A 14,586-nucleotide genomic window follows, 5' to 3' on the forward strand; every position below is an offset into this window, starting at 1 on the left:
GTGATGTGGCAGTGGAGATTGTGTGAGTATTGGTAGAGAATGTCAGCATGTGACTGAAACTGACTGAGCATTGTCATGGCCAAATTGCAAGAAGTGTGAGTGAGTGAGTGAGCCAGTAGGTTTTACGCCAGCCTAGGCGATATTCCAGCAACATAACTGCACCAGAAATGGTACACATTGTGCCCATGTGGGGAATCAACTCAGGCCTTCGGCATGATGAGCGAACGCTTTAACCACTAGGCTACACCAGCGCCCTGAGGCGTGACTTAAGTGAGTGAGTGAGTGAGTTGGGTTTAACGCCGCTTTTAACAGTATTCCAGTTATATCGCGGCGTGTCAGCTTAATGTGGGAGGAAAGCCCGAAGTGATGCAGGTCTCAGACGTTTACCACTTCGTTGAAACCCACGAGCACGGGTATGGTGCTGACAAACCTAGAAACATAATTGGGGCGAACCGGGATTCGAACCCACAATCATAGGTTTCTGGCATGCCCAAGGGACACAACTCTGCACAGCGAATCGCGGGGCCTTAGACGACTGGGCCACCCGTGCCCCCCCCGTGACTTAAGAGTTGTGTATATTTGCTCAACATGCAGTGATGACAATGTCGACCCAGGTGGTATATATGCTCAACATGCAGTCATGACAATGTCGACCCATGTGGTATATATGCTCAACATGCAGTTATGTCAATGGTGACCCAGGTGGTATATATGCTCAACATGCAGTTATGACAATGGTGACCCAGGTGGTATATATGCTCAACATGCAGTGATGACAATGTCGACCCAGGTGGTATATATGCTCAACATGCAGTTATGACAATGGTGACCCAGGTGGTATATATGCTCAACATGCAGTCATGACAATGTCGACCCAGGTGGTATATATGCTCAACATGCAGTTATGTCAATGGTGACCCAGGTGGTATATATGCTCAACATGCAGTTATGACAATGGTGACCCAGGTGGTATATATGCTCAACATGCAGTGATGACAATGTCGACCCAGGTGGTATATATGCTCAACATGCAGTTATGACAATGGTTACCAAGGTGGTATATATGCTCAACATGCAGTGATGACAATGGTGACCCAGGTGGTATATATGCTCAACATGCAGTTATGACAATGTCGACCCAGGTGGTATATATGCTCAACATGCAGTTATGTCAATGGTGACCCCGGTGGTATATATGCTCAACATGCAGTTATGACAATGGTTACCAAGGTGGTATATATGCTCAACATGCAGTTATGACAATGTCGACCCAGGTGGTATATATGCTCAACATGCAGTCATGACAATTGTGACCAAGGTGGTATATATGCTCAACATGCAGTTATGACAATGTCGACCCAGGTGGTATATATGCTCAACATGCAGTTATGTCAATGGTGACCCCGGTGGTATATATGCTCAACATGCAGTTATGACAATGGTGACCCAGGTGGTATATATGCTCAACATGCAGTTATGACAATCTCGACACAGGTGGTATATATGCTCAACATGCAGTTATGACAATGGTTACCAAGGTGGTATATATGCTCAACCTGCAGTGATGACAATGGTGACCCAGGTGGTATATATGCTCAACATGCAGTTATGACAATGTCGACCCAGGTGGTATATTTGCTCAACATGCAGTTATGACAATGGTGACCCCGGTGGTATATATGCTCAACATGCAGTGATGACAATGTCGACCCAGGTGTTATAAATGCTCAACATGCAGTTATGACAATGGTGACCCAGGTGGTATATATGCTCAACATGCAGTTATGACAATGTCGACACAGGTGGTATAAATGCTCAACATGCAGTTATGACAATGTCGACCCAGGTGGTATATATGCTCAACATGCAGTTATGACAATGTTGACCCAGGTGGTATATATGCTCAACATGCAGTTATGACAATGTCGACCCAGGTGGTATATATGCTCAACATGCAGTCATGACAATGGTGACCCAGGTGGTATATATGCTTAACATGCAGTTATGACAATGTCGACCCAGGTGGTATATATGCTCAACATGCAGTTATGACAATGTCGACCCAGGTGGTATATATGCTCAACATGCAGTCATGACAATGGTGACCCAGGTGGTATATATGCTCAACATGCAGTTATGACAATATCGACCCAGGTGGTATATATGCTCAACATGCAGTTATGACAATGTCGACCCAGGTGGTATATATGCTCAACATGCAGTTATGACAATGGTGACCCAGGTGGTATATATGCTCAACATGCAGTTATAACAATGTCGACCAAGGTGGTATATATGCTCAACATGCAGTTATGACAATGTCGACCCAGGTGGTATATGTGCTCAAATGGCATGATTAATGACGATGGCAACGGGTTCTCTTGATCAACATCTATTTTCGCTTTCTTCCCATTTTACCCTTAAAACCCCCTTTGGACTTTGGGCTTGCTTTCTTTGCGCCTTTTTTGGCAGATTTGGGGCTGGGTTTTTTCTTAGGACTGTCTTTGCTCTTTTTTTTATTTTTTCCATCCTTATTCTTATCTGATTTCTGCTTCTCTTTGCCTTTGGATTTTTGGTCTTTTTTCTTCTTCTCAGACGAGCCCGCTCCATCATCCTCACCACCGGCTCCAGGTCCTCCCCCTTCCCCGGCCCCTCCTGCACCACCCCCGGCGCCTCCTGCACCACCTTCGCCGCTCGTGTCATAGTCCTCAGCCAGCTCTGTGGACACAGAAAAGCATCATCAGCATTATCAGAGAAACAGTATGACTACCTGATACGGGTGAATATTTGGCGTCAATCCCTCAAACCCTGATTGCCTTGTTAGGGACCCTGGTACCAGCTTAGCCTAAGTTTGCCATTCTAGGGACCATGCCTTTCATCTTAGGAATCCTTTACTTGGTTACCCCACACCTGCCACACCAGGGACCATGGTACCAGTTATCCAGTGCCTGCCAGTGTTAGGGACTGTGGACTGCAGTATTTCATTGGTTGATCCTGACCAGGTTCATAGGCTAAACTAATGTAAGGGTCAGCAGCAGATTAGTCCAGGCAATCTAGACCATTTTTTCACTTGGAACAAATTGCAACAGTATTTATTTCACCACAATGCATTTCTGCAAGGTCCCAAAAACAACATACTAAAATTCCTAAGCCATCCCAGTTTGGGAAATATGTCTAATTTGCATAATCCAATATGGCAACCAATTATCAATATATCTTCCACATTTCAGATGAGGTTCAAAGTTTTTATGAAAAAAAACGTGTTCTGAGAAATCATATTGTGTTTCTACTGAACGTTTTCGACTATCGACATAACAAACCTGGGGTCAGCAGATAGCCATGGACTTACAGAAAATTCATATGAACACATAGATCCATACTATCAAGACAAACCAGCAGATCCTGGCATGTCTTAGGCACGCAACTCTACACATATAATTTTGACACCTTAGACGACTGGGGCTCCCAATGGTCTATAGGTGACATATCTGAAGGTACTAATGGCCCCACCTGGGTGCCCAGTTGTCACCCTTAGATTATCCTGTCTTTACCAACTTCGTAAAAGTTCCAATTCCTCTCCCCAGTTTCATCTTGTGTGTTGGTCAGTCTAATGAGCTGACCAAATGGAGACATGTAAGTTAAGCTCACCTGCATCTCTGTCCCGTTTTCTGAGGTATCTGTTGGGGTCAGATCCATCACAACACAGCAAGGAACAGCCATCCATACAGAAGGCATCCCCCGGGCCCGCATCATCCCCCTCCTCCCACGCACTGATGATGGAGGTCTGCAGGTACCGGAACAGGATGATGACCAACACCTGTCAATATACACAGGTGTCATGTCAATATATTCAGGTGTTTCGTCATTATAGCTAAAATGGATAGAATTATCATTAAACCACCCGCATGTTATCAGAAATCAGCGGGCCACTGCAGTTGATAATGCCCTCATATTGCTTGACGACGGGCCATTATCACGCCCGTTTTTAGGTGAGTCATAGGGTAGGGAAACACTCTCCTACCCAGAGTTCCATGCGGCCGGCAGCCAGCTAGCATAGTACCTCTGCCACAGGCCAGCGCCATGTGACGATTCGTCACATCTTTCACAGTCCATTCAAGATATTGCATATGCTTTTCATCCGTTTCATGTTTGACAAGTCTACACATTTTCATAAACAAATGTCAAAGAATGGTTAACTTTCATTGAGAAAGTATGCAAATACGTAAAAATCTACTTGTTTTTGCGTAGTTATCCTATGTTTACATTGGTTGTACGGCTCCACGTGCTGTCATCGAAGCCCAACGGAGAGCTAGCGACACGGTCACTTTGATGCATAAATATATATTGTCATGCACTGTCGCAGTTGTAGTAGCATATCTATATACATGTAGTTATGCAAAATAATATGTAAAGCGCCCCCAAATACTTGCATTAGTCCATTCTATACTGATTTCTGAAAAAGCGCGTTTGTTTACAAACAAGAGAAAAGTCCGGTCACGTGATATGCAAATTAGCCTGTGGCAGTGGTGTTATGCTGAGTCACCAGTGCGACGGTGTGTGGTAGGGAAAGTGACGTCACGTTTAATAGTGACGTCATCTGGTTTGTTCTATGACGTTTCCATGTTTGTAAAAGTGGGTCAGTAACATTCGTGTCGATTGCAGTAAATGTTTCAAAACCGATATTGTTGTTTCTTTTTATTTGATAACAAATTCCATCAATTTTAGCTATAATAACGGTAACGCTATTTTTCAGGGCATTATCATTTGCAGAAGCCCTCGGTCTTTTCAACTGCCTTCCTTCGTCGGGCAGTTAATGGAAGACCTCGGGCTCCTGCAAATGAAAATGCCCTGAAAAATAGCGTTACCGTTATATGAGCGGGCCACTGTAACTTGATAATGCCCTCATATTACTTGACGACAGGCCATTATCACGCCCGTCGTTAGGTGACGTCATGGGATAGGATCGGTGACGTCACGTTCAATAGTGACGTCATCTGGTTTGTTCTATGTTTGTTCTATTTGTAAAAGTGGGTCAGTGACATTCGTGTTGATTGCAGTAAATGTTTCAAACCCGATATTGTTGTTACTTTTTATTTGATAAAAAAATCTTTCCATTTTAGCAATAATAACGGTAACGCTATTTTTCAGGGCATTATCATTTGCAGAAGCCCTCGCTCTTTTCAATTGCCGTCCTTCGTCGGACAGTTAATGGAAGACCTCGGGCTACTGCAAATGATAATGCCCTGAAAAACAGCGTTACCCTTATAACATACACAGGTGTCCCATCAATATACACAGGTGTTGCGACAATATACACACAGGTGTCCTGTCAATATACACGTATCTCGTGACTATACACAGTTGTCTCGCCAATATAAACAGGTGTCTCGTCAATATATATACGTGTCTCGTCAATATACACAGGTGTTTTGTCAATAGACACGGGTGGCTCGTCAATATACACAGTTTTTTCGTCAATATAAATATGTGTTTCGTAAATATATACACGTGTCTCGTCAATATAGACAGGTGTCTCGTCAATATATACTGGACAACAAAAGTTCCTGTGACATTGAATAAGATTTAATGCAAAGTTATGTTTTTTACCAAATCTGAAACAATTTCGGTTTGCAACAGATAATAGACTTCTGTAAGTGTTTAAATGGTTTAATATGCCATACTGACTTCAGAAAATGCGTGTTTTCATATAAAAACATCAACATGCCAATATGTCAATTTACAAATCAATAGCGTGTGTGTCCACCTCTGGTTGCAATGCAAGCAACACATCTTCGTCTCATGGAATGGACCAGGCGTCGCAAAATGTCCTGTGGGATATCGGTCCATATCTGCTGGAGCATGTTTCGAAGTTCCTGGAGTGTCTGTGGAACACGTGGTTGACGTCGAAGGCGCCGATCCATCTCACCCCACATGTGCTCGATTGGTGAAATATCAGGGGAGCTAGACGGCCAGGGGATGACATTCACGTTGTTTTGTTGAAGAGAATCCTGAACACGTCGAGCAATATGAGGCCGGGCGTTGTCATGTTGAAAGGTAATGCATGGGCCATGACGAAGCAAACACGGTAGAACAACAGGTCCATTGAGATCTCCCTCTACCACTATCAAACGGGTCCTCTGTCTTGCTGTAATCCCACCCCATACCATAACGCTGCCGCCCCCGAACTGATCTTCTTCCATGACACAAGGATTGCCGTAACGTTCGCCTCGACGTCGGTACACTCGAATCCGTCGATCGCTGTGGCTGAGGTGAACACGATACGAAACTCGTCAGTGAATAGAACTTGTCCCCACTTCATGGCCGTCCAGCGCGCTTGACGGGGGTTTCCTGTCAAAATAATTGCGTAATTTTGTTGTTTTTCTGAGTGGTTGTTGTCAGTACGATGCTAAACAATGCATATGGAATCCCGTTAACGCACATGTTTTTATACCCATTCTTGGGTAGTGAAACGCATGGGGATTGCATAAAAGTCAACTTTTGCATGGAATGCATGCTTTTCTGTAGCAGTTGCGTTTTTGTGACTTGATTCCATACATGTACTACTATATTGAAAACCAAACTTTATTTGTTCGAAGAATACACCAAAATATTGGTGTCACAGAAACTTTTGTTGTTGAGTATAGATACAAATATGAAATTGTAGGAGCTCGATAAAAAAACCTCAGAAAAACAACAAAATTACGCAATTATTCAACATTACGAAATGCCACGCCTGTCCGAAAATGAGCGTCTGCGAGCCATTAGTATGCTTGAAGCAGAATCGAGTCAACGTGATGTTGCAAGACAAATTAACGTCCACAGAAACACCATTTGGTGTTTAGGGCAACGTTGGCAACAGACGAATGCAGTCAGAGACCATCCTCGGAGTGGCAGGCCACGCATAAGCAATAATCGACAAGACAACTTGATTCGAACAACCCACGAAATCGATAGCAGGCAAATGTGATTGCAAGAAGCATCCCTGGCCTTCGACGAATATCTTCACAAACCGTACGTCGTCGCCTCAGATGTGCAGGGATTGTCGCCAAAAGACCCGCCAGGCGTCCCATTTTGACAGGAAACCACCGTCAATCACGTCTACAGTGGTGCAGACAGCGTCTACTCTGGACGGCCATGCAGTTGGGACAAGTTCTCGTTTTCACCTCAGCCACAGTGATGGACGGATTCGAGTGTACCGACGTCGAGGTGAACGTTACGTCAATCATTGTGTCATGGAAGAAGATCAGTTCGGGGGCGGCAGTGTTATGGTATGGGGTGGGATTACAGCAAGACATAGGACCCGTTTGATAGTGGTATTCTCTTCAGGATTCTCTTCAACAAAACAACGTCATCCCCTGGCCGCCTCGCTCCCCTGATCTCTCACCAATCAAGCACATGTGGGATGAGATGGATCGGCGCCTTCGACGTCAACCACGTGTTCCACAGACACTCCAGGAACTTCGAAACATGCTCCAGCAGATATGGACCGATACCCCACAGGACTTTTTGCGACGCCTGGTCCATTCCATGAGACGTAGATGTGTTGCTTGCATCGCACACACACACGCTATTGATTTGTAAATTGACATTTTGGCATGTTGATGTGTTTTTTTTTATGAAAACACGCATTTTCTGAAGTCAGTATGGCAAATTAAACCATTTAAACACTTACAGTAGTCTTTTATCTGTTGCAAACCGAAATTGTTTCAGATTTGGTAAAAAACATAACTTTTCATTAAATCTTATTCAATGTCACAGGAACTTTTGTTGTTCAGTATATGATATTAAATTAAATATATAGACTTTATTAGGTACAATGAATTTACGAAAAATCTACCTGTGCGTTTCTTTTTTAAAAGAGTGTATATATTCATGTCATTAAGGAGCGGAAATAACGTCAAAACACGCCACCTGGTATTCATGTCAATACATGCAGGGAATAAGGTCAAAAACACGCCACCTGGTATTCATGTCAATACATGCCGGGAATAACGTCAAAACACGCCACCTGGTATTCATGTCAATACATGCCGGGAATAACGTCAAAACACGCCACCTGGTATTCATGTCAATACATGCAGGGAATAAGGTCAAAAACACGCCACCTGGTATTCATGTCAATACATGCCGGGTATAACGTCAAAACACGCCACCTGGTATTCATGTCAATACATGCAGGGAATAACGTCAAAACACGCCACCTGGTGTTCATGTCAATACATGTCGGGAATAACGTCAAAACACGTCACCTGGTATTCATGTCAATACATGTCGGGAATAACGTCAAAACACGTCACCTGGTATTCATGTCAATACAGGTCGGGAATAACGTCAAAACACGTCACCTGGTATTCATGTCAATACATGTCGGGAATAACGTCAAAAACACGCCACCTGGTATTCATGTCAATACAGGTCGGGAATAACGTGAAAACACACTGGTTTTCATGTCAATACCGGGCGGAAATCAAGTAAATAGACACGGGATTGGCTGTTAATTGCGTGTTAATTGCGTGTTTGAAGCAGTGACCGAATTATATGGAGGCCCTTGACAGAACATTAAATAGTGTGTCTTTTACCCACCTCAACACCAAATGCGACAAAAACTGTATTGGCCGCCGGCGTCAGCACTGTGTCGGAGAAATAACGCCCGAGGACACCCGTGCATCCGTCTTTGTAGAGTGTGACGTCACTATAGTGGTTGTTGGCCTTGCTGTCGTTGACGTGATTGTGTATGCACGGGCGAGGCGACATCACGCTACAACAGCTGAAGGGGACACTGTCCGTGATGAGCTCGCCGTCTCGCATATTCCTGCAACCAAGTCTCTGGCATCAAGTATCATCATATTGAATATGAGTGGCAGGTACACTAAATTGCCGGGCAAACGAAAATATACACTTGAAAATTCGATTTGCACCAAAAAAATGCAAACGTTTTCAAAACGTTACAAGGCGTAACAGTTGCCGTAACACTGAAAATTTGGTGTCCAAAACACAGCTATGTCAGGTTAGCTTCAGATTTAGCCAACATACACAAGTCTGTATGCTTTATATTTCCCATGCATCAATTTAATTCATACGTAGGAGTGCAGAAAAATGAATAATTATATAGGTGGTGCGCAAGTAAATATCCTAATAAGCATATGCCACAGAGCCTGTCACACTGCTATGACGGAATACGTCGAAAGGAAGATTCGTCAATTAAGACTGGTCCCTTTCAGTTGTATATATACACTGAACCGCAAAAGAAACGTCACCATGGATAGATATATTTATGAGAGACCTTATTTGTCCAAACACTGTAAACTTAATTTGAGATATATTTAAAAAGATGAAACTTGACAAAACTGATCAAGGTTGAAATTAAAGTGTCAAATGTTCTTAAAGTGAAACACAACACTAGTCTCTGAGACAATGGCATCACAAGTCAGTATCTCGCGTGTCCGCCATGTGCATTGATGACTGCCGTGCAACGTCGATACATGGAATAGATGAGGCGGTTGATGAAGGCCATAGGCACTTGAGCCCACACTCTGAGGAACGCCTGACGCAGTTCAGCTGCAGTTGTCGGCCTTGGTCGGACGTCATTCAGCCGTCTTCGAATCTCGTCCCACAGGTGCTCAGTGGGATTTAAATCGGGACTGAGGGCCGGCCACTGCATGGTTCTGATGCCATTCTGCTGGAGGAAGTCTCTTGTTGCTCTCGCAGTGTGGGCACGGGCGTTATCCTGCTGGTTGCGGCGACGTGCCAAATGAGGTGTGGCGTGTGGTCTCAAGACTTGATCAATGTACCGAGCTGCTGTGACACCAATGCCTCTCCCTGGACCGATGTTCTGGAAGAGAACAGGGCCGATCCTCTGTGCAAGACCAATTCCTACCCACACCATGATGCTCGGACCACCCCATGAGCCTCTCTCAACAACACAAGCATTCGAATAACGTTCCCCGCGGCGTCGCCAGACTCTCTGCCATCCGCTGTTGAGATACAGTAACGGCTCTCGTCTGAGAAGAGGACTCTTCTACACTGCTGGTGGCGCCAATGCTGGTGCTGTGTTGCCCACTGAAGACGGTCCCGGCGATGACGTAGTGTCAGAATGGGTCCTCGGTGTGGCCTGTGACAGTGGAGGTGTCTGCTCGTCAATCGTCGACGCACGGTGTCCGCACTAATGTGTCGCTGGTGTGTCCCCTTGGTCTGTCGAGCAGTTTCCGCAGCAGTAACAAAGCGATCTTGAAGATGCTGTCGCACAATCTGACGATCCTGAGGTCGGGTGGTGACCCTTTGTCTTCCACTACGTGATCGGTCATCTGTAGTGTTGGTGGTCTGGTACCATTGCTGGAGCCTGTATATGGTCCTTACGTGGACTTGAAATGCATTGGCTACTTGCCGGGCGGTTTGTCCAGTTTTTAATCGTCCAAGGGCTTGGTGTCGCTGATTTCTTGTCAGTCTTGGCATGTGGTAGCAATTCAATAACGAACAAATGTGGCTATATCCCCCGCCCCTGTTACAGAATTTATGACATAATTAAATCTAAACAAACCCTTACCTTTTTTAACCGAGGTGGAACTTGTCATGGAAATTGTACAAAAAAGAAGAGTTTGGAACCTAAGTCCATCTTGCTGCCATGGAAACGTAAAAATATATAAATTTCTAATATTTCTAAGTAGCAAAAGGCACCAGTTCAGCATGTACCTGACAAACCTGCAAAGTTTCATGAAAAAATATTGAACGGTTTCTGAGTTATGCTCCGGAAACGAAACGTGACGGACGGACGGACGGACGGAGCCCGTTTCTATATCCCCCGCCAACTTTGTTGGGCGGGGGATAATGAATGTTATCCGATCTGGGTGGATTTTTATAGGGCAAGAAATGGGGGAACGCATGTGCATTTCAATTTGCACGGAACTCACGTGCATTGGGTAACCATGGCCGTTGCCGTGAGGCGATCGGTTTTATTGTCACCTGCTTTTGTTTTTTTATCATCAAATTTCATTTTTCCGGACAAGGTAATGTTAAATTTTAGAAAACTTTTTAGACAACACTTACTCAGATATTTAAATAACAACTTTTCATGCAATGTTACTTTGGGTGGCGTTTCTTTTGCGGTTCAGTATATATGACGAAGTGATGCAGGTCTCTGATGTTTACCATTCGGTGAAACCCACGAGCACGGGTATGGTGCTGACAAACCTAGAAACATAATCGAGGAGAACCGGGATTCGAACAGAGCATAGGTTTCTGGCGTGCCCTGTAAAGACAGGGGACCCGCTCTGATAAGTGAATTGCGGCGCCTTTAATGGGCATTCACGCGGTACAACTAGCTAGGTACAATTTGTTGCATACAACACATTGCATCGTGGGAACAGGCATGTCGGGCCAACTTTTGACGTATGCAACTTGTTGGACGCGAGTTGTATGAAATATAGGACATGCTCTATTCACATTCAGTTTTCACAACTTTGCGTCTGAAAATTAAATCGTCTACCATGATTCCAATGGGAATGTAGTGAATCATAAGCTTTTGGTGAGAGATCTCGCGAGATCCGAGTTGTATGCAACTCGCCGCCCTGTGAATGTCGAGTTGTATACTTCAGTTCGTACAATTAATTGCAGACAACTAGTTGTACCCGATGTAATGGACATTATGATGTGGAATCATCAATCTCCGACTAAGGTAGTAATGTCTTTACGCTACTAATAATTTGTGACTGAGCTCAGTACGTCGCCGCGCGGTCATGTAATCGATGCAGAGTACCTACCAGAATATATTTGATTATCTTCCCGAGGCAAGAGAGTTAACTGACTATAAAAGTCCAGTGGCCTACCTTTAGAATACAGTACCACAAACATTTCAAACACGTGACAATACCCTATGACGTAATTTGTAGTATTTTGTTGCAAGTTACACCGGCAAAACAATGCCATGTGACGTCAGGGGTCATCGAGTGTGCATAAGCTCCTCCCAGTGATCTATCATCTCTACACGCAATGTCTTTGAATACGCCCAGCGGTGTTTAGAGTTTTGAATATTTCTTTACTAAATATAGCCTGCGCTGGCGCATTTTATAGCCAGCCCTAGTTTACGAAAGCACTTTTTTAAATAATTATATATTTTATTTCGTTTTTCTCTTAATTCAAGTGGCTATAATGGTTATAAATGAGAACTAATATACATATATTATTTTTTCGGTTAATTATTTTTCATTATTATGCACAAGAATGCAATTTATTAGGGATATTATATTGGCGCTGAACACATCAATGTCGCCAGTGTTAGCGTAGGTTACCCCGAACTCTATCAGCCCTTGGATCCCCTTTACGATTAATCACCCCTTTTCGATCATTAGGGTAAGGTACCCGTTTAGTGGCTATTAGATTACCCGAACTCTGTCCTTAGCCCTTGGATCCCCTTTACGATAATTAGGGTTCGGTAAATCTACCCGTTTAGTGGCTATCATAAATTCTATAGCGGCTCCTAATATTCTTCACACAAAAACGTCGAGTAAAAAGGATGAAATGGTTTTGTGTCGAATACTTTGGCTACTGGAAACTGTCCTGGAACATTCACACAAGCCACTTTCACCGGCTACATTTTTTTCAGTACTGATTCAAAAGCGAACACACCGTTGTGTTGTCACTAGCCATGCACATGTCTCCCTCGTTCCTTACTATTATCCACATCATCCTTTTCCCTACCACACTTTTCTGTCACAAAATCCACCCGACGATTTATTAAATACCATGTCATTCATGCGTGCTCGCGAGTTCGACGTCTGACGTCTGACGCCTGGAGCCGTTTTCAGTTCGCACAATATCGGATCATTCTTCGCCACTCGGTTTCTTGAAGATTACGGAATGGGACGAGTGTGCCAAATGGCATCGGGATCATTCGTAAGTGTCCGTAGACTAAAGTCACGAGACACCATGCCTACCCGTAACCTTCGTAAGTGTCCGTCACCTATTCCACCCTTTTCGTTCAGTTCCGTAACGTCGTATGCATGACTAGGTAAATTTGCACTTTGTTTCACAGTGTGGACGTAGCTCAGTCGGTTAGGTCGCGTCCGACGGATTCTCACTAAAACTGGTTGCTTGTCTTAGAGACATGTGACCTACGGCAGAGATCGTCCTCACGAGAAGTTGTGGTACTGTATTCTAAAGGGAGTCCAGTTTCCACCCTTGCCGAACTAGCCTGAAATTATGGAGTTACATTTTGGCTGGACTAACGAGTCTATGCATGGTCAAATCAAAATCGCGCAACAAATCGAAATCCGGTTCGTAAACTGTCGTGCAGATCTCGGTCGATTGTAGGATTTGCAAAGGATGTGTGCACCGCCAACTCGTTGTCAACAGATATTTTCCAAATCTTTTCATGTTTTTGGGTAGACTTAAGTATTTGGGTCCCCAAACCGGAAGTTGTCAAGTGAAAAACGTTCCACGCATGCGCAGTTCGTTATATTTACGGTCGAAGCCCGAGGATTTGAAGGCCGCCATTGTTTCTACCGAACGCTGTCTGCAGTTCAGTATTTTCTTACACAGACTACACGCGGGGGGTTTAATCTAGATGCTCACGTGATTTGATGCACTTCGCGATGTAAGAACCATTTTATCACAATATAGATCTTGATTATCTATTAGATCGTCTTGACTGGGTGAAACCATTATGTTTCAAGTGATATGAGCGGTGGAATCTGATTGGTCCATAGGAGAGGCTTAAAAGGGGCATAACTCGTAATAGCCACTGGTGGTGCTACGATCGAGCCCAGGACTTCCAGCCCAGCTCGGCAAGGGTGGAAACTGGACTTTTAAAGTCAGTTAACTCTCTTGCCTCGGAAAGATGATAACTTATTTGATTTGACCCAGAGCATCCTAGTCTTGTAGACCTACCTACCGAGCTGTGCATGAATTCACTTGAACATTTGTAGTAAACGTCTTTAAACTATAGTCTCACTTTTTAATATCTTCATGTTCCGTGTTGATGTATTTGTTGCTGATCCAGCTGACATGGAACCAGTCTCTGTAAGTTTTGCTGGCGCAACACCGGAAGTCAAGCTGTAGTCTGTCCACCGCCTCTTTGATCCCCTGGTCGCTTTTGTACATCTTCAGTGCCGTGTACAGTCCTTGGTGGAGAGAGTCTTGGATGATACCCATGTGAGCGAAGCACATGCATCCTGCCGCCATCACAATCAGGCTGAGAACACAGAGGGTGACAAAGAAACAGACAAACACATTCCGGAAGCGTCCACGGGTTTCCACTGAACTGCAGTCGAAAGATATCTTGGCGCCGAACGAATGAATGACAAACATTAAACAGCCGACAGAAATGAGAAAATACGGGAGCGTGCCCGAACTGTAACTCTCCAACAACAGCATCTTGCTTTCAATCCGAACCTTCATATAGATGGAGAAACAAATCAGTGTCAGGCCGAACAAAGCCAGCAATAGCTGCAGGATTCCGGTGAGGATGGAGATACGCTCACGTACAGTCTCGCTAAACTTGAACCTCACACACATGGTAGCACCGCAAATCTTACTTCAAGCATAACACTAACATAACGAACGGAAACAAATAATTTCCGCCATTTATGACGT

General features: G+C 44.2%; 1 protein-coding gene across 1 annotated transcript; it reads right to left on the reverse strand.

Moving 5' to 3' along the window:
* Positions 1 to 443: 443 nt before the first annotated feature.
* LOC124126361 (photoreceptor outer segment membrane glycoprotein 2-like) lies at positions 444 to 14,585 on the reverse strand. The gene is made up of 4 exons (XM_046489784.2): positions 13,946 to 14,585; positions 8,584 to 8,812; positions 3,649 to 3,817; positions 444 to 2,718 (listed from the first exon to the last, which is right to left on the reverse strand). The coding sequence occupies exons 1-4, from the start codon at positions 14,506 to 14,508 to the stop codon at positions 2,393 to 2,395; spliced, it is 1,287 nt and encodes a 428-aa protein (XP_046345740.1). The 5' UTR covers positions 14,509 to 14,585; the 3' UTR covers positions 444 to 2,392.
* Between the last annotated feature and the right edge of the window lies 1 nt (position 14,586).

This window comes from Haliotis rufescens, unplaced genomic scaffold (assembly GCF_023055435.1).
Source record: "Haliotis rufescens isolate VD_foot unplaced genomic scaffold, xgHalRufe1.0.p SCAF_51, whole genome shotgun sequence".
Lineage (NCBI taxonomy): Eukaryota > Metazoa > Mollusca > Gastropoda > Lepetellida > Haliotidae > Haliotis > Haliotis rufescens.

Excerpts from the sequence above, each read along its gene's own strand:
- LOC124126361 (XM_046489784.2), bottom strand. The coding sequence starts at position 14,508 with ATGTGTGTGAGGTTCAAGTTTAGCGAGACTGTACGTGAGCGTATCTCC. Across the intron at positions 8,813-13,945 it reads GAACATGAAGATATTAAAAA|GAATATGCGAGACGGCGAGC; the intron begins GTGAGACTATAG and ends ACTTGGTTGCAG. Across the intron at positions 3,818-8,583 it reads TTGTCGCATTTGGTGTTGAG|GTGTTGGTCATCATCCTGTT; the intron begins GTGGGTAAAAGA and ends GTATATTGACAG.